Source organism: Cynocephalus volans, chromosome 11 (genome assembly GCF_027409185.1).
Source record: "Cynocephalus volans isolate mCynVol1 chromosome 11, mCynVol1.pri, whole genome shotgun sequence".
Classification (NCBI taxonomy): domain Eukaryota; kingdom Metazoa; phylum Chordata; class Mammalia; order Dermoptera; family Cynocephalidae; genus Cynocephalus; species Cynocephalus volans.
In genome coordinates, this window is record NC_084470.1 from 48,795,580 (window position 1) to 48,814,218 (window position 18,639).

General features: G+C 37.0%; 1 protein-coding gene across 6 annotated transcripts in view; it reads left to right on the forward strand.

Annotated features, from left to right (window-relative positions):
* GOLGA4 (golgin A4) overlaps positions 1 to 18,639 on the forward strand; it is a 115,135-nt gene that overhangs the window by 3,507 nt on the left and 92,989 nt on the right. For all 6 annotated transcript variants that reach the window (XM_063113568.1, XM_063113563.1, XM_063113564.1 and 3 more), the window contains exon 2: positions 16,224 to 16,313. In XM_063113568.1, the coding sequence (XP_062969638.1) occupies positions 16,224 to 16,313 (90 nt within the window). The remainder of the gene's footprint in view (positions 1 to 16,223; positions 16,314 to 18,639) is intronic.

The window sequence follows — 18,639 nt, forward strand, 5'->3', positions numbered from 1 at the left end:
TTTTAAAAAATCTGCCATGAAACTTGAATAGGATAAAGTTCAAAATTCTTTCATTAGCTTCTTAGTTTGATAGGAAGAGCTGGAGATAAAATTCTGAGAAGCTTTGTCTCCCAAGCTATTGGGATGAATTAACCCAATTTTTAAATTGTGAGGTTCAAAGATTCCAAAACTAATATGTAAATTATGCATACTTCAACTTTACACTCCAGGGAAACTGTAGACCAATTCAAAATACATCCTGCTGGGCCCAGGTGAGAAAGCAAGGCTGCATGCAAACAGTTAATGTGTTAATAAAGGTCTGGACTTTAAAAGCATAGCATTTTAACTGACTGTGAATATTTTCTTCACCTTCTAAATCACAAAATATTAGGAAGACATCTTAAACCTTTATTTGGCAGGGAATAAAATTCTGGGTTGAAAATAATTTTCCTTCAGAACTTTGAATGTATTTCTCCCTTCTAGCATCATGTGTTGCAGAGGAAAAGTCTAACTCCAAAACCCTATTTATGAATCTTCTCTTTTTCCTTTGATTTTTGAAAATTTCTAGTTTTCTTTTATTTTTTTGCTTTTTTTAAAAAGACAGTTCTCTATTTTGGGGGGGAATAAATTCTTTAAATTTTTCTGGATAAATTCTTTGTTTTTTAACTTTCTTTCTATATTTGTTTTTTTCCTGTTTATTATTTTGGGAGATTTCTTCACATTTGTGTTCAGCTACTTGCATTGAATTTATTCTGATAATCATATTTTTAATTTTCAAAAATAGTAATAACACTAATCAACATTTATTGGGTGATTAGTTTTAGGTAGGTACTTTTCTCAGGGCATTGCATGTATTATCTGAATTAATACACAAAATAATTTAGCTTGTGGATGTGTTTTATCCCCATTTTACAGATAAATTGAAGCCGAGAGAGGTTAAGTAACTTATTTGTATATGCAGGGTGGGTAGGAAGCTAATAGATGGTAAAGCTTAGATAGAACTTAGGCAGTCTGGCTCTACAGACTTTTTCTCTTAACCACTGCGCTATGCTTGTTGTTTTGTTATAGTTTTCAGCTTGTGATTGTTTCATGGAAACTAGTGCTTCTCAAAACTCTGAGAGGATGAGTGTTATATATTATGCATGCATATATATTTAAATTCTGTTTCTTGATTTATTTGATCTTTCTGGATCTCATTATACTTGTTATATTCATACTGGTCATCTTGTTTAGCTGTTTCCCCCCCCCCCCCCCCAAAGAAAAATGCCTCATGGTTGTTGGTTGTTCTTTGATATTTATGAAATCCTGGAAGTGATTTATTTAATAGATGTAATGGGTTTTCTCTGCTGTTACTTGCTACTCTCCTGTGTAGACGGCTAGAAATTGTATGTGGGGGGTGGGTAGGAAGGGGAACAGTCAGGTAAGAATTCCTCACCTGCCAACCAAAACAAAGAAGGCCCTGCTTTGAAAGGTGACCGTAAAATTTATCATCTAAACATTCTTGGTAATGAAAGGAAACACTACTAATAATTATCTTGGAACATAAACTGGCATGAATTGGGAATGGGATTGCCATGGGCAAATAGGGGTATATTGCTTTCTTGTTACTTTGTGGCAACAGCCCCCACTATTGGAGCTCAGGGCAGATTGCTTATAATATTTGGCAGTTACTTTTTTTTAAAAATTTTATTTTGTCGATATTCAATGTGGTTGATTATTGTGGCCCATTACCAGAACCTCCCTCCCTCCTCCCTCAACCCCCTCCCACCCAACAAAGTCCTTTCTGTTTGCTTGTCGTATCAATTTCAAGGAATTGTAGTTGTTATGTCTTCTTACCCAACCGTTTGTGTGTGTGTGTGTGTGTGTGTGTGTGTGTGTGTGTGTGTGTGTGAATTTATTTATTTATTTTTAGCTCCCGCCAATAAGTTGAGAACATGTGGTATTTCTCTTTCTGTGCCTGACTCGTTTCACTTAATATAATTCTCTCAAGGTCCATCCATGTTGTTGCAAATGGCAGTATTTCATTCGTTTTTATAGCTGAGTAGTATTCCATTGTGTAGATGTACCACATTTTCTGTATCCACTCATCTGATGGTGGACATTTGGGCTGGTTCCAACTCTTGGCTATTGTAAAGAGTGCTGCGATGAACATTGGGGAACAGGTATACCTTCGACTTGATGATTTCCATTCCTCTGGGTATATTCCCAGCAGTGGGATAGCTGGGTCGTATGGTAGATCTATCTGCAATTGTTTGAGGAACCTCCATACCATTTTCCGTAGAGGCTGCACCATTTTGCAGTCCCACCAACAATGTATGAGAGTTCCTTTTTCTCCGCAACCTCGCCAGCATTAATAGTTCAGAGTCTTTTGGATTTTAGCCATCCTAACTGGGGTGAGATGGTATCTCAGTGTAGTTTTGATTTGCATTTCCCGGATGCTGAGTGATGTTGAGCATTTTTTTTTTTTTTTTTTTTTTTTGTCTTTTTTGTGACCGGCACTCAGCCACTGAGTGCACCGGCCATTCCCATATAGGATCCGAACCCCCGGCGGGAGCGTCGCCGCGCTCCCAGTGCAGCACTCTCCTGAGTGCGCCATGGGCTCGGCCCGATGTTGAGCATTTTTTCATATGTCCGTTGGCCATTTGTATATCTTCCTTAGAGAAATGCCTATTTAGCTCTTTTGCCCATTTTTTAATTGGGTTGCTTGTTTTTTTCTTGTAAAGTTGTTTGAGTTCCTTGTATATTCTGGATATTAATCCTTTGTCAGATGTATATTTTGCAAATATTTTCTCCCACTCTGTTGGTTGTCTTTAACTCTGTTAATTGTTTCTTTGGCTGTGCAGAAGCTCTTTAGTTTGATATAATCCCATTTGTTTATTTTTCCTTTAGTTGCCCATGCTTTTGGGGTCGTATTCATGAAGTCTGTGTCCAGTCCTATTTCCTGAAGTGTTTCTCCTATGTTTTCTTTAAGAAGTTTTATTGTTTCAGGGTGTATATTTAGTTCTTTAATCCATTTTGAGTTGACTTTAGTGTATGGTGAAAGGTATGGTTCTAGTTTCATTCTCCTGCATATTGATATCCAGTTCTCCCAGCACCATTTGCTAAAGAGGCAGCCTCTTCACCAGTGTATAGGCTTGGGGCCTTTGTCAAGATCAGATGGCTGTAGGTGTGTGGGTTGATTTCTGGATTCTCTATTCTATTCCATTGATCAGTGTGTCTGTTTTTATGCCAGTACCATACTGTTTTGGCTATTATAGCTTTGTAGTATAGTTTAAAGTCAGGTAGTGTTATGCCTCCAGCTTTATTTTTTTGCTCAGCGTTGCTTTGGCTATGCGTGGTCTTTTGTTATTCCATATAAATGTCTGGATAGTTTTTTCCATTTCTGAGAAAAATGTCATTGGAATTTTGATGGGGATTGCATTGAATTTGTATATCACTTTGGGTAGTATGGACATTTTTACTATGTTGATTCTTCCAATCCAAAAGCATGAGATTGCTTTCCATCTTCTTGTATCCTCTCTAATTTCTCTCGACAGTGGTTTGTAGTTCTTATGATAGAGATTTTTCACCTCCTTGGTTAACTGAATTCCTAAGTATTTTACTTTTTTGGTGGTTATTGTAAATGGGCAGGCTTTCTTGATTTCTCTTTCTGCATGTTCACTATTGGAGAATAGAAATGCTACTGAATTTTGTGTGTTGATTTTGTATCCTGCTACTGTGCTGAAATCATTTATCAACTGCAAGAGTTTTTTTGTAGAGGCTTTAGGCTGTTCGATATATAGGATCATGTCATCTGCAAACAGGGACAGTTTGACTTCATCTTTTCCAATCTGAGTGCCCTTTATTTCCTTCTCTTCTCTGATTGCTGTGGCTAGTACTTCCAACACTATGTTGAATAGGAGTGGTGAGAGTGGACATCCTTGTCTAGTTCCTGTTCTTAAAGGAAAAGCTTTCAGCTTTTCCCCATTCAGGATGATATTGGCAGTGGGTTTATCATACATGGCTTTAATTATGTTGAGATACTTTCCCTCTATACCTAACTTATAGAGGGTCTTTGTCATGAATGAGTGTTGAATTTTATCAAATGCTTTTTCATCATCTATAGAGATGATCATATGGTCCTTGTGTTTGAGCTTATTGATATGGTGTATCACATTTATTGATTTGTGTATGTTGAACCAACCTTGCATCCCTGGGATGAATCCCACTTGATCGTGGTGAATAATTTTACATATGTGTTGCTGTATTGTTTGCTAGGATTTTAGTGAGGATTTTTGCATCTATTCATCAAGGATATTGGCCTGTAGTTTTCTTATTTGGTTATATCTTTACCTGGTTTTGGTATCAGGATGATGTTTGCTTCATAGAATGAGTTTGGGAGATTTGCATCTGTTTCAATCTTTTGGAATAGTTTGTAAAGATTTGGTGTCAATTCCTCTTTGAACATTTGGTAAAATTCTGCTGTGAATCCATCTGGTCCTGGGCTTTTCTTTGTTGGGAGCCTTCTGATAACAGCTTCAATCTCCTTTATTGTTATTGGTCTGTTCGGATTTTCTGTGTCTTCATGGCTCAGTTTTGGGAGCTTGTGTGTGTCCAGAAATTTATCCATTTCCTCCAGATTTTCAAATTTGTTGGCATATAGTTGTTTATAGTAGTCTCGAGTGATTCCTTGTATTTCAGATAAATCAGTTGTAATATCACCTTTTTCATTTCTAATTTTGGTTATTTGAATTTTCCCTCTTCTTTTTTTTGTTAGCCATGCTAATGGTTTGTCAATTTTATTTATCTTTTAAAAAACCAACTTTTTGATTCATTGATCTTTTGTATAGTTTTTTGGGTTTCAATTTCATTCAGTTCTGCTCTGATCTTAATGATTTCTTTCTGTCTGCTAACTTTAGGTTTGGATTGTTCTTGTTTTTCTAGATCTTTAAGGTGAAGTGTTAGGTTGTTCACTTGCCATCTTTCCATTCTTCTGAGGTGAGTATTTAATGCAATAAATTTCCCCCTTAATACTGCTTTTGCAGTATCCCACAGGTTTTGGTATGATGTATCATTATTTTCATTATTTTCAATAAATTTTTTGATTTCCTGCTTGATTTCTTCTTGGATCCATATGTCATTAAGTAGAATGCTGTTTAATTTCCATGTGTTTGTATAGTTTCCAGAGTTTCGTTTGTTATTGATTTCTAATTTTAATCCATTGTAGTCTGAGAAAATACATGGGATAATTCCAATTTTTTTGAATTTATTGAGACTTGATTTGTGACCTAATATGTGATCTATCCTGGAGAATGATCCATGTGCTGATGAGAAGAATGAATATTCTGAGGTTGTTGGATGGAATGTTCTGTAGATATCTGCCAATTCCAATTGGTCTAGAGTATTGTTTAGATCTTGTGTTTCTCTACTGATTCTTTGCCTAGATGATCTGTCGAATATTGACAGTGGGGTGTTCAGGTCCCCTGCTATTATGGTATTAGTGTCTATTTCCTTCTTTAGGTCTTATAGAGTTTGTTTTATAAATCTGGCTGCTCCAACATTGGGTGCGTACATATTCATGATTGTTATGTCTTCTTGATGGATAGTCCTTTTATCATTACGTGGTGTCCCTCATTGTTTCTTTTTATGGTTTTTAGTTTAAAGTCTGTTTTGTCAGATAGAAGAATAGCTACTCCAGCTCGTTTTTCTTTTCTGTTTGCATGGTAAATCTTTTTCCATCCTTTCACGCTTAGTCTATGTGAGTCTTTATGGGTGAGATGGGTCTCTTGAAGACAGCATATAGTTGGGTCCTCCTTTTTGATCCAGTCAGCCAGTCTGTGTCTTCTGATTGGGGAATTTAAGCCTTTTACATTAAGAGTTGTTATTGAAAAGTGTTGATTTATTCCAAGCATTTCATTGATTGTTGTTTGGTTGTCTTAGGTGTCTTTTGTTCCTTGCTTTCTGATTTACTGTTTGTTTTCTGTGTTTGTTGGTTCCTTAGGCTGTAGATAGCCTTTTTGTTTGTTTGTTTTCTCTTCATGAATGCCATTTTTATTATACTAGTGAGTTTAGATTTTTCTTGGTTTTTTTTTTTTTTTTTTTTGTCTTTTTCGTGACCAGTACTCAGCCAGTGAGTGCACCAGCCATTCCTATATAGGATCCGAACCTGTGGCGGGAGCGTCGCCGAGCTCCCAGCGCCGCACTCTCCCAAGTGCGCCACGGGCTCAGCCCTTTTTCTTGGGTTTTTATGGCAGTGGTAGTTATTTTTCAGGCACCAAACCCAATACTCCCTTGAGAATTTCTTGTAAGGGTGGTCGTGTGGTGGTGAACTTCTGCAGTTTTTGTTTGTCTGAGAAATATACTATTTGCCCTTCATTTCGGAAGGATAGCCTTGCAGGGTAGAATATTCTTGGCTGGCAATCTCTGTCTTTTAGTATTTTGAATATATCATCCCATTCCTTTCTGGCTTTTAGGGTTTGTGATGAAAAGTCTGATGTTAGCCTTATTGGGGCTCCCTTATAGGTGATTTGATGTTTCTCTCTTGCAGCTTTTAAGATTCTCTCTTGGTCTTTGAGTTTTGCCAATTTGACTATAACATGTCTCGGAGAAGACCTTTTTGGGTTGAATACGTTTGGAGATCGTTGAGCCTCCTGGATCTGAAGATCTGTGATTTTTCCTATACCTGGGAAGTTTTCTGCCACTATTTTGTTGAATATGTTTTCAATGCAATCTCCTTTTTCCTCGCCTTCTGGAATACCCATGACTCGGATATTTGAGCGCTTATGGTTGTCTGATATCTCTCTCAGATTTTCTTCAATGCCTTTGATTCTTTTTTCTTTTTTTTATCTGCTTGTGTTATTTCAAACAGCCCGTCTTCAAGTTCAGAGTTTCTCTCTTCAACTTCCGCAAGCCTGCTGGTTAAACTCTCTGTTGTGTTTTTTATTTCACTGAATAACTTCTTCAGTTCATCAAGTTCTGCTACATTTTTTTTCAGGGCATTGATTTCCTTGTACATTTCCTCTTTCAGGTCCTTTATACTTTTTCCTTGTTTCATCATGATGTCTAGCTGAGTTTTCTTGTATCTCATTCAGTTTCCTTAGAATTATCACTCGAAATTCCTTGTCAGTCATTTCAAGGGCTTGTTGTTCTATAGGATCTAGAGCTTGGGAGTTATTATCCTTTGGTGGTGTACTTTCTTGATTTTTCATATTTCTGGTATCTTTTCTTTGATGTTTATTCATTGTTGCAGGGGGTTTCACAGTCCACAGGTTTGACACTATTGACTGACTAAAATGTTGCTGTGGTTGCCAATTTGGTATGGCTACCTCAGTGACTGCTCAGTTGGCCACTAGTGCCTTGTGTGTGTGGTTGCCTCGGGTCTTGGGCCTCTCCGGGGAGCCACCTCTCTGGTCAGCTTGGACTCTGCCAGGCTGCTGGATCATGGGGCAGTACTGCAGGTTGTGTGGTCTCTGGTGAGCTTCCATCTCCCGTGCTGGACTTCTTCCTGTTCCGTGTGCTCTTGCCCGTGCTGCTGGGATGCGCCGAGGCACTGCAGAGCGTGTGGTCTCTGCAGAGCTTCCCCTTCCCCCGCAGGATGTCTCCTTGCTGTGCACACTAGGGTGGGCTTGGGATGGAGCCGGGTGGCGGCGGTGAAGCCTAGCTGCTGCTGGATCGCGCGGCCGTGGCCCCCCCACAGGGTGTGTGTACTCTATGGAGCTTCTATCTCCCTTGCAGAACGTCTCTGGGCTCCGTATGCATTGGGCCAGGCTGCTGGATCGCGCGGCAGCAGTGCGTCCCCGTGGAGTTCCCGCCTCCCCTCCTGGAAGTCTCCCTGCTTGGAGCGCAGTAGGCCAGGCTGGGAATGGAGCTGGGTGCCTGCGGTGAAGCCTACCTGCTGGATCACGCAGTGGCGGCCCCACAGGGTGTGTGGTTTCTGTGGAGCCTCCGCCTCTCCTGCCAGAGGTCTCCCCACTCTGTTGGCAGTTACTTTTGTCTGGGTTGCGTTTGGATTGGCGGAGGCTGACCCCAAGTACCTGATTATTGCACAAACCCTTAATAATCCCGTGAGAGCAATAATGAGAGCAATTATCTTTCACTCTAATACTCAAAATCTGTGATTTTTTTTTTCCTTCTGTCGGAAAAAGTTGCTGCTGCCCGCCCTGCATTTAACTTCTGTGCGTATTTGGAATTATGGCTGCTTTTGCCTTGATTTCTCCACCAGTTTAAATTCCTTTGCCTTTGATTCTTCATAAATTTGTCATTATCTTTTTACTGTTAATGTTTTCTCTCATTCTAGAGTTTGAATTAATTAATCACTTCTCCCTTTTTTTAAACCATCATTTCAGTGGGTTTTTGGGAGAGAGAAGACATAAACTGTACTGTTCAGTCTGCATTCTCATACTGGACCATTTCGCACAAAAACGTAAATTCATCTTCTAAAATAGTTTACTTTTAAATTATAAATTCTTAACAAATGCATACTCAGACTGGTAAAAATATAATCTGATTTTTCTATTTTACTTACTTTGTAGAGACATTTGGTTAAGTTAGCATGTACCATGTAACTGGTCTTGAAATATGCCATTAACAATAGTGTCTGAAGTGTTGAAAATAATAACAGTTCTTTTTTATTCATTATCAACTATTAGATGAGATTTAGGATGAGCGATAGATAATCTTTTAATCTCTGAATCATGTTTTTAAATTTTATTAGTTATGTTGTACTAAACATACCTAGATATCATGATTTCTAATTAAAGTTTTAAAATAAAATTTTGCTTTTTATTTTATTTTTATCAAAGTAATACATTACATGGTTTTAAAAGGTGAAGTACTACTAAAAATTTTTTTAAAAAGGTTGTGGTGCAAAAAATCGTGTCTGCCTCAACCCTTTAGTCCTGTTGTCCATGTTCTCAACATTTGTTTCCTCAGATATTTAACTACACACTTCTAAATAAATAAACTTTTGTTGCTTTACTATTTGTTGATTTATACATTTTAAATAGTATCTACTCATTTCTTGCCAAGGGTTATGATTTTTAAAGCATTGCTCCATTGTTTTCTACTTGCAATGTTGCTGTTGAAGTTTAGTGCCATTCTGCTTTTTTCTTTCTGAACACTTTAGGATGTTCCCTTTATGTCTTACTGTCTTGAATTTCATGGTAAATATGCCTTTGTAAGGATTTATTTATTCATTGTTCTGGATACTCAGTGGGCACATTAAGTATGGCAAGTTTTTAGAAACATTTAGATGTTATTTCTTTGATAATTCCCTCTCCTTTGTTCTCTTTTACAGAGTTCCAGTTAGTTAGCTGTTGTGCCTTCTGGAAAGATTCTCTTGTTTTTTTACCCTTTTTATTCTGTTGTTATATTTTTGTCCTAATTTTGAGAGATTGCTTCAATTTATCTAATTCTTCAGTTGAATTTTTAATTTTAGCTAACCCATTTTTAAATTTCCCAGGGCTCTTTCTTATCGTCTTTTGCTTTTTCATAGCATTGTTTTTGTAATACAAATGTAACATCTTTTTTCTCTGAGAATAACAGGATTTTGTTTTGCTTTTTAATGCTAGGTTCGTTTTTTGTTTGTTTTTGGCTCTTTGTTTCATTGGAAACTTTCTTCAAATATTAAGTGCTCTGGGCTGTCTTGTCATATTTAAGGGTGAGGCACTAAAAATCTGATGCTACATGGAAGTAGCATATGATAGACAGTGGGCTCACTGCTGGATGATGGGCTGTAAACTGGCTTATTGGGAGAAATACACATATGTTGGTAATCAAAGGTCTTTTTTAAAGAGATCATTCAGTTTTTTCAAAGAAACATTCTGTTTTGGGAAGGGGTGAGGGATTATAAACCTGGCTACCAACTTTCTGGAAGCAGGGCTGAGGAATTGTCCTGAGGGTTCCATTATTCACTGTGCAGAGTATCACTTAATCCCTCTTAAGTTTGGTCACGCACTTTGCCCTTCACCCCATCTCACTGTGCTTGGTGTCACCCAGTTTGGAACCTCAGTTTCGCCAGAAAATAAACCTCTGGTTCTTCAGAGGCTATGTAGGGTGGGACAAGGGACCTGGGGATCTTTCAACCAATCTTCCTTTTTTTGGTCCTGCCTCTTTATTTCTGCATCTTGCATTATTTATACCTTTTGCTTTAAATCCTAAGTGTTTCCAGGATTCTGGGGATGAACATAGGCATGCTTCTTATCTGTATTCCCTTCTTTTGGCCCCCAGGGTTGTAATGTCCTCAGCTGTGCTAAATTCTTTACTATTTTTTTATTCATGTCCAGTCTTCTGAAAAATGGTTGAAATCTCTTAACTCTTTGGGAGACGAAATAGGAGCAAATAGTTCATCTTTCATGTTTAACTGGAGGTTTCCTTCTTTTGTTTTTGGATGAGTGGATTTTACTATATTGAAGGGCTGTTTTTGAGAGGTAAGCATTTATAACATGAAGAGCAATATTTCATTTCTGGCATTACTATATTACATATCAGGATGAGGAAACTACTTTAAGGACATGATGAAAAGCTCTAATAATTTTACTAACTAAAATATAAAGATTTATGTGAAGAATTAGCCCTTTATTACTTTGAGACCGTTCTTTTAGAGCTGAGATATTGATTTGGCACATTGATTTGGCTGTGACTTTCAGCAGTGCTGTGATGAGGATTCTATAGCTGTGTCCTACCTTGACTGATTATCCATAAGTGTGAGAGGGTGAAAGAGTGAAATGAACCAGACATTTGTTATGTTTGTGCAAGAGTAACATCTCATCTATTTGGGGCATAACTTGCGATCTGAGAGAGAAGTCAACAGACATCTGAGCAGCCAAAAATGTTAATGTCACCACCTTCACATTTCATAGCTTATGTAAGCTATTCATAAGAAAACTTTAAAAAATACCTAATTTAGAGCTTTTTCATGCTCGTTTTGTCTACAATTCCAATAAATATAGTTATCTAGTACTAAACTAGTAGCAGGTTAGAATGAGTGGAGATGACTTACTATAAGTAGCATATTGACAGGAGTGACAACTGACCTAGAAAATGTTAAATTATCTTCAGTTTCCTTTTATCTCATACAATTAGAATTAGCTAATTGAGGGCCGAGCCCGTGGCGCACTCGGTAGAGTGCTGCGCTGGGAGCGCGGCGGGGTTCGGATCCTATATAGAAATGACCAGTGCACTCACTGGCTGAGTGCCGGTCACGAAAAAACGACAAAAAAAAAAAAAAAAAAAAAAGAATTAGCTAATTGATTTCAGAAAGTTATAGATTAAAAATGGTTAAATCTCATTGATGCCTGAAGAGGTTTGGAAATATATATCTGTATCTCTAGCAATTCTGTCTTGAATGATTCTTTCCATGAAGCTCCCAGATAATATAGCCACTAATAGAATAAACTTTGATTAACATAGTTTTAACTTTAATATGGAACTTTCCAGTTATATGAATATCCAAAACTTGTGTTTTTGTTATCTTTGATTGTGTTGTTTAACCTGGGATTTAAGCTTTCTAATTCCTGTTTTTTGGCATAATTAAAATACATTAAATGTATTTGAGGTATTCTAGATTTAAGAGTTAGTGGCCATGTTTGTCAACATTATTATGATGTGGGTATGGTGAAAGCAATTCAGATAGGTTGTGAAATCAGTTAATGGGCTGGGAGTGGCCTTTTTTTTTAAATGAAGAAATAAACTAGGTCAAAATATGGTATCATGTCATAAAGATTAAGAATGTTCTGTAAAATTTCATTTTAGAGATATCTGTGTAAATTGGGTGGTGGTGTTATTATTTGATAGAAAGTGAGCCAAGATGCCAGTACCAATGAAGCTTTATTAAAGGAAAAGAATCTGCTGGGCTGTGCTGAAAGTGGAGGGTACCCAGGGCTGCCTTCAAAATGGAGGACAGCACCAGATGTGGGGGTGAGAAAGCTTATGTAAGGCGCCAAGGGCTGGCTGATACAATCAGGGAGGGGCATTATGCTAATGCGGAAGCTGTGTGACCAGGGTGGAGAATTGCGCCTTTGCAGCAGCAACAGGGTTTCTGTTTTGCAGAAGTCACGAGGCTCCTCCTAAAGGGAAGCGGGGAGGGGTTTGGTACTGGAGTGGAAGACAAGGCTGGCAGCTGTTTTGTGCTTATTGTGTGCACAATGGCGCTGGTCACGTCCAAGATCCATCATTATTATTATTGTTATTTTTGCTATGAGTCCCAGAGAAAAAAATCTGAGAAGCAGTGATCTGAAAAATACTGGGGAATTAGATGAGGGAATCAGAAGGCCTTGTCTAACCCAGATCTTGTAATATGCAACCTGAGCAAGCAGTGTAAGCATTCTAAGCTTATTTCCTCATCAGGAAATTATGAATGATAATATCTGTCCTACTTACATTTCACCTGGTTGTAAGGATCAAAAGCAATAAAGTATTTGAAAGCACTTGCAATTGTAGTGCATTTACTTATTTAACAGTGCCTGCAGGGTGCTATGCTGGGTGTTGTGTTTTTCTTGAAGGGTAGATATGCTCCCTGTACCATGGGGATGAGAGACAAGTATTTCAGTGTGATGGTGGTGTGCACAGGATGTTGCGGCTGCACATAGGCATTTCTGGAGAGGATCAGGGTGATGGTTAATGAAAAGTCATGGTACATGAAAAAGGCATTCAAGGCTTATTATTTCTAAGGGTGATTGTATTAGTTTTCTAATGTTGCATAACAAGATACCACAACCGTAGTGCCTAATAACCCAGTTATTATTTCACAGTTTTGTAGGTCAGAAGTCTGGCATGGCATGACTGAGTTCTGTGCTCAGGGTCTCACAAGGCTGAACTCAAGGTGTCTTCTAGGCTGCCATCTCATCTGGAGCTCAGGGTCTTCTATGTTTATGTGGTTGTGGTAGAATTCAGTCCTTTGTGGTTGTAGTACTGAGGTCCTCCTTTCTTGCTGACTGTTGAAGAGGACTACTTTCAGCTCCTAGAGGCTGTCAGTAGTGCCTTGCCACGTGCCCCCATAGGCATTTTGCTTTCTTTCAGGACAGCAAGAGTGTATCTCTCTGCCTTCTGTCTCTGCCCTCTAGACCCCTATATATGAAGGGCTCATGTAATTAGGTTAGACCCATCCAAGTAATTTTTTGATTAACTCAAAGTCAACTGATTAGTAATTATTAATATACCTTCAAGATCCCTTTTGCCATGTAATGTAACATAATCACCAGAGTGATATAGCTCATCATATTCACAGGGTAAGGGTCATTTGGGAGTCATCTTAGAATTCTTCCTACCACAGTGACTAAAATGGCTTTTCTTATAGTGAAACTGAGGCCTATAGTCAGTTAATAAACAGTCAGTGGACAATAAAATACTAATTGTGAGCCTGGAGATAGCCATCAAGTTTCTTGGCACATAGTTTAGAAATCCACCTTCAGATTTCTCATGGCTATGAGAACTGATCAGCCCAAGTTTGGTTTGAAGTGAGGATAGCCCATTAAAGATCCAGGCACTTGCTCAAGTACAGTTAGTTCTTTATGCAGTGTTTTATAATCACATCAGTTTTCTCATGTGATATCGTTATTCCTGCAACTCCAAAGGAAGACCAACAAGCCATCAGGCCAAGTTTTGCCAGGTGGTACTACTTTTCTGAGGACAGTATGTTTTAGAAGCTATTCTTCAGCTTTGTAAACTCCATCATTTGATTTTGTCAGTTTATCGTAAGCTGATGAGGCTCTCAGTTACTGATTAGATTCATATGAGGCTAAGTTATGAGACACAGTACCAATTAAAAAAATCCTCAATGGGGTGTACTTCTCAAGTGACTGATAGGTCACTGTCTTGGGTAGCCCTTTCTTGGCATCTGGACATTTGGAAAACTGAATTAATAACCCAAAGATTTCTTAGACATGATGGATTTACAGCAGAGAGAGTTGGTTGGTCAAGAGGTATTTCCTCTAGTTTGGTAGTACTTTTCTAATTACTTTCCTAACTTTTTACCCCTTCAATGGCCCTTTTATTAAAGGAGATCTTACATGTAACCCTTTGTAAATATTTACAAATGGAGGTCCTCCTCCTTATAGATGCTCTTTCTAAGCATCTGCAGCCTTTGAAGCTGGCATGGTTCGAAAATTATGGCTTAGGTGTGGGGAGGGTTTATTGAATTTCACTCAGATTTTTTTTTTTTTTTTTTTTGGTGGCTGGCCATCCCTCAATTTTAATGAAAGTACTCTGAATGTTTGTAATTTATCTCGGTCATGGAATAAACACTGTCCAGTGACTATGCTTTCCTTTCCCATTTTCTAAGCAGTGTTGACTTATAGTCATACAGTTTCTAGACATTTAAACCATTGATAAGCTTTATTTCACATTCAACTGTTTTCTTGTTTAAATTTTTAAGTCCTTATTCTTCCTGTTTTGGGTGCGAGAAGATATCTATGACTTCTGTACATGGTTAATTTTATCTGTTATGTGTTGATTTTTCTGGTTCATCTTTTAGAAATGGTGTGTGTGTTGGAATTCTTAGCTGTAAGCAACAGAATTTGGTCCAGCTAGGTAAGCAGAAAAGGAATTTATTAAAGAATATTTGGTAGCTTACAGAATTTCCTTGAGGGCCCAATAGTCTAGGCTGATTGCTACATCTAGACACTGAGGAGACTGTTCTGATAAGAATAGTGCACTTTTCTCAGCTTGGCACCAGCGTTGCATCTTCCACTGCATGGCTCATGTTTACATGAAACTCTGTCTCCATGCTTGCTAGATGATTAACTTTAATCTTTCATCTCTATTTTCTCACATCACTTACTTATGATTCTTTAAGTCTCATACGTATGTATCTGATTGCAAGAGCTCAGGCCACATGCCCCCAGAAGAGTAGGTTAGTAAGTTTCCTGAGTTCAAGCTTATGGAATTATAAGAGCTGTTTATAGAAAAAAGGTTACTAAAGTTTTGTTATATTTTGTAGATGCTTTCCCCCTCCTCCCAGTTAAACCGTTCATTTGTATTTCTGCTTCTGACATAAAAATCTCTTTTCCATTCAGAGATTATGGAAATAGATTCTTGTATTTTTTTTTTTTTTTTTTGTATTTCAATTAAAAAAAAATTTAAATCTTTAATATAGCTTAAGTATGAAGTAAGGTCCTGATTGTTGTCTGTACCCCTGTATGGATGGTCAGGTGTCCTAATACCATTTATTGAACATCTATCCTGATGTAAAATGTAATGTTTATCATAAACTGAATATGTTATATGTCTGTATGTTTCTATATAGTGTATGTATGTATACAATTCCTCATGACCTCTCAGTTCCAGCCTAGCCACAGCAATATGTTCACAGATTTGACAGATCAAACTTCCATTTGTTCATTCATTTATTTGACATATATTTATTAATGCCTTTTATGTAGAGCTGAGTGGACTACAAATGGGTAAGGGATGAAGACTTAGTCGTTTCTATGTGTGGATGAGTATAGATCTATTTTGTTGTGGGTATGGGGGATAAAGTTTTGGCTGTACACTTTTAGGGCTGTTTTTAGCTCACCTTAGAGTAGACTTCAGATTTCTAATTTAAATTTTGGGCCCTTTCTCCTGAGGGTTTTTGTACTGAGGAGTACAGAAGCCAGGCTGTCCTTTACAGAACTAAATGGACTGGCATCTCAGTACAGAGCTAAATGAACTGGTATCTCAGTATCCGGATGTGGTGTACAAAGTAGACTCAAATCAAGGCCCTTGACTAGAGAGGTGGGGAAGTGCTGTTTACCTGTACATTTCTTGTATTGAATGTCAGAGCTGTAATGGACCTTAAAGATTGAATTGATGACCATGTTTTTTTAAAGGTGGCTGGCTGGTAGGGGGATCTGAACTCATGACCTTTGGATTATAAGGCTGTGTTCTAACCAGCTGAGCTACCAGCCAGCCCCTGAACTTTTAATTTTGTAATAATTTTGATTTACAGAAAACTTGCAAAGGTAGTAAGAGAATTTTCATATACCCCTTCAGTTTCCTCTAATATTAGCATCACAGCCTTATTTTATATATGAAGACATATATCCCTCAAAAGTTTATTTAGCTAAGATTATAGTCGTATTTGGTAGCAGAGTTGGGCCAAGGACCCAGTAGGTAGGTTGGGTCTTCTAGTTGATTACGTTTTAGTTATCCTTTTCTGCTTTTCATGTGTTTGCTCTTTTACTTTCTTTCATTGAGTTTTTGGGCATGGACTGAGAGAAGTACCACCCAGTACACAGTGTACTAGTTAATGTAGTCATTCTAATTTGTGCAATAATTTTTAAATCTAGGCTTCCTCCAATTCTTCAACGCCAACAAGAACCAGGAGCAGGACGTCTTCATTTACAGAGCAACTTGATGAAGGTACACCCAATAGAGAGGTATGTTTGGAATTTGTTTTCTAATATACCTTTCATAAGAAGCTAATTAATCTAAAATGTAATGCTACTGTTGATAACAAAACAAGAAACTATTTTGACAGGTCAGCTATTTAATTCTGGTTTTTATGAGTAACGTAATTTGTCTTTTTTCTCAAATAGCAGTTATGCTGTTGTAAAGCATGTTTTCTTTGAGAACCTTAATTTGAGAGGTTATACTCTACATTTAATATTTGAAGCTTTCGGAATGATTTGATAACAGTTTGTTCCACATAGCACCATATGGGAAAAAGTATTTTCAAGCTGGCGAGTGGAAACCGAGAAGTAACTAGCAGTTGGCACCAAAACTCATTTTTCTCAACTTTTATTTCTTTTTGTGAAGTGTAGCATTAAATACAGAAAAGGGGGTAAAATATAAATGCGCAAATCAGAGAATTATCACAAAACGAATCTCTGTGTTAACCACCACTTGGGTTAAGAAAAGGAACATCGCCAGCACTGTAGTACACCTTCCCTACCCCTAAGAAATTACCACCATCTTGAATTTTTGATATTTGCTTCCTCCCCTTTCTTTATAATTTTACCACTTAAGTGTGCTTTCTAAATGTAAACATTAATTAGTTAGACATTTTGGTTGTCTCCAATTTTTGGCTGTTGTGTGTTGTGCTACTGGGACATTATTGTGCATTTCTTTTGGTACACATGTACCTGTATTTCTGTTGGTATGTAGAGTAGAATCACTGGCTTAGAGGATTTACCTAGTTTTAACACTTTAGAAGATAATGCTGATTGTTTTCCAGAATAGTTGTAGAAATTGACCATCCTACCTGGAGTTTATGAAAGTTGCTTTTGCTCTTCATCCTTGATAGTCTTTTTAATATCTGCCATGCCGGTGGGTGTGCAGTGGCCTTTTGTTATGGTTTTAGTTTGCATTTCTTTAATGACTGATAAGATTGAGCATATTTTTGTCTATTGGCCATTTGATATCTTCTTTTGTGAAGTGTTGTTTAAGTCTCTTCACTGCTTTTCTATTGGATTGTCTTTTTCTTATTGATTTGTAGGTTTTGGGTTTTTATATATATATAGTGTAGATAGGAGTTCTTTATTGGATATGTATCTAGCAAATATCTTCTGCTCTGTGGCTTGCCTTTTGTTTTCTTAATGGTATCTTTTGATAAACAGAAGTTCTTAGTTTTAATATATTCTCCAATTTATTGATTTCATTTTATGGCTAGCATTCTTTGTTTCTTGTTAAAGATTTCTTTTCTTAATCTAAGAGTGTTTTCCTGTATTATCTTATTTTGCTTTTCACATTTAGATCTATACTGCACTTGGAAATGATTGTTCAATATGATGTGAGATAGTGATCGTTTTATTTCCTGCACTGTGTCTATCCAGTTGTCCCATCTTTTCCACAGTGCTCTACTGTACTATTGTTTTTCAGAAATTAAGTGTCCATATTTGAGTGGCTATTTTCTGAGCTCTCTGTTCTGTTCCATTGTTCACTTTGTGTTTGATCTGATACCACACTGTCTTAATAACTGTAGTTTTACCTTGTTCTTCTTGAATGTCTTGGTTATTCTTAATCTTTTCCATATAATTCAATATAAATTTTAGAATTAGGTTTCTAAGTTCCACAAAAACACACTCAAAACAAAATAAAGTACAAATAATGACAACAAAACAAACCTATAAGTTTTTTGATTGGGATTGCTTTGAGTCAGTAGATTAGTTTGGAGAAAGTCTCAATATTACAAATAAAATTTTATAATCTTTTTAGTATTACAGTACTGTAGTGAGCCTGTACATATATATACATTTATAATGCTATTATTCTGTGGGATAGATTTCTAGGAATGGGATTGCTGGATCACAGGGTATATGCAAATTTAAAAATTTGAGAGATTCTTTGAAATTGTCCTGATGAAATTTATTTTAAAACAAAAATTTTAAAAAAACTTTATTTAGTAGATGTTGATAGTAAAACAAACTTAAAAACTTCATACTGCACACTTTACATTCAAAGTTAATGGTATGTACACTATGTCCTTGGTGCATATATTTAAATGATGTGATGAAGTTGTATAAAAGTATACAGTACATGAATACTTTCCTTGAGATTTTATTTTCTTATGCATTATTTGCAGTATTGCATTTCTTTAAATTTGTGATATAAAGTATATGTTATTGAACTTAGTTTTTACATGTAACCAATTTGAACAAAAGCTGCAGTATTGGGAAGTACTGTTTTTGCAATCAGTGTTTACAGCATTATTCCTACACCCAGTGTGTTGACTGATATTACAGTATCTTGATTTGCATGCAGACA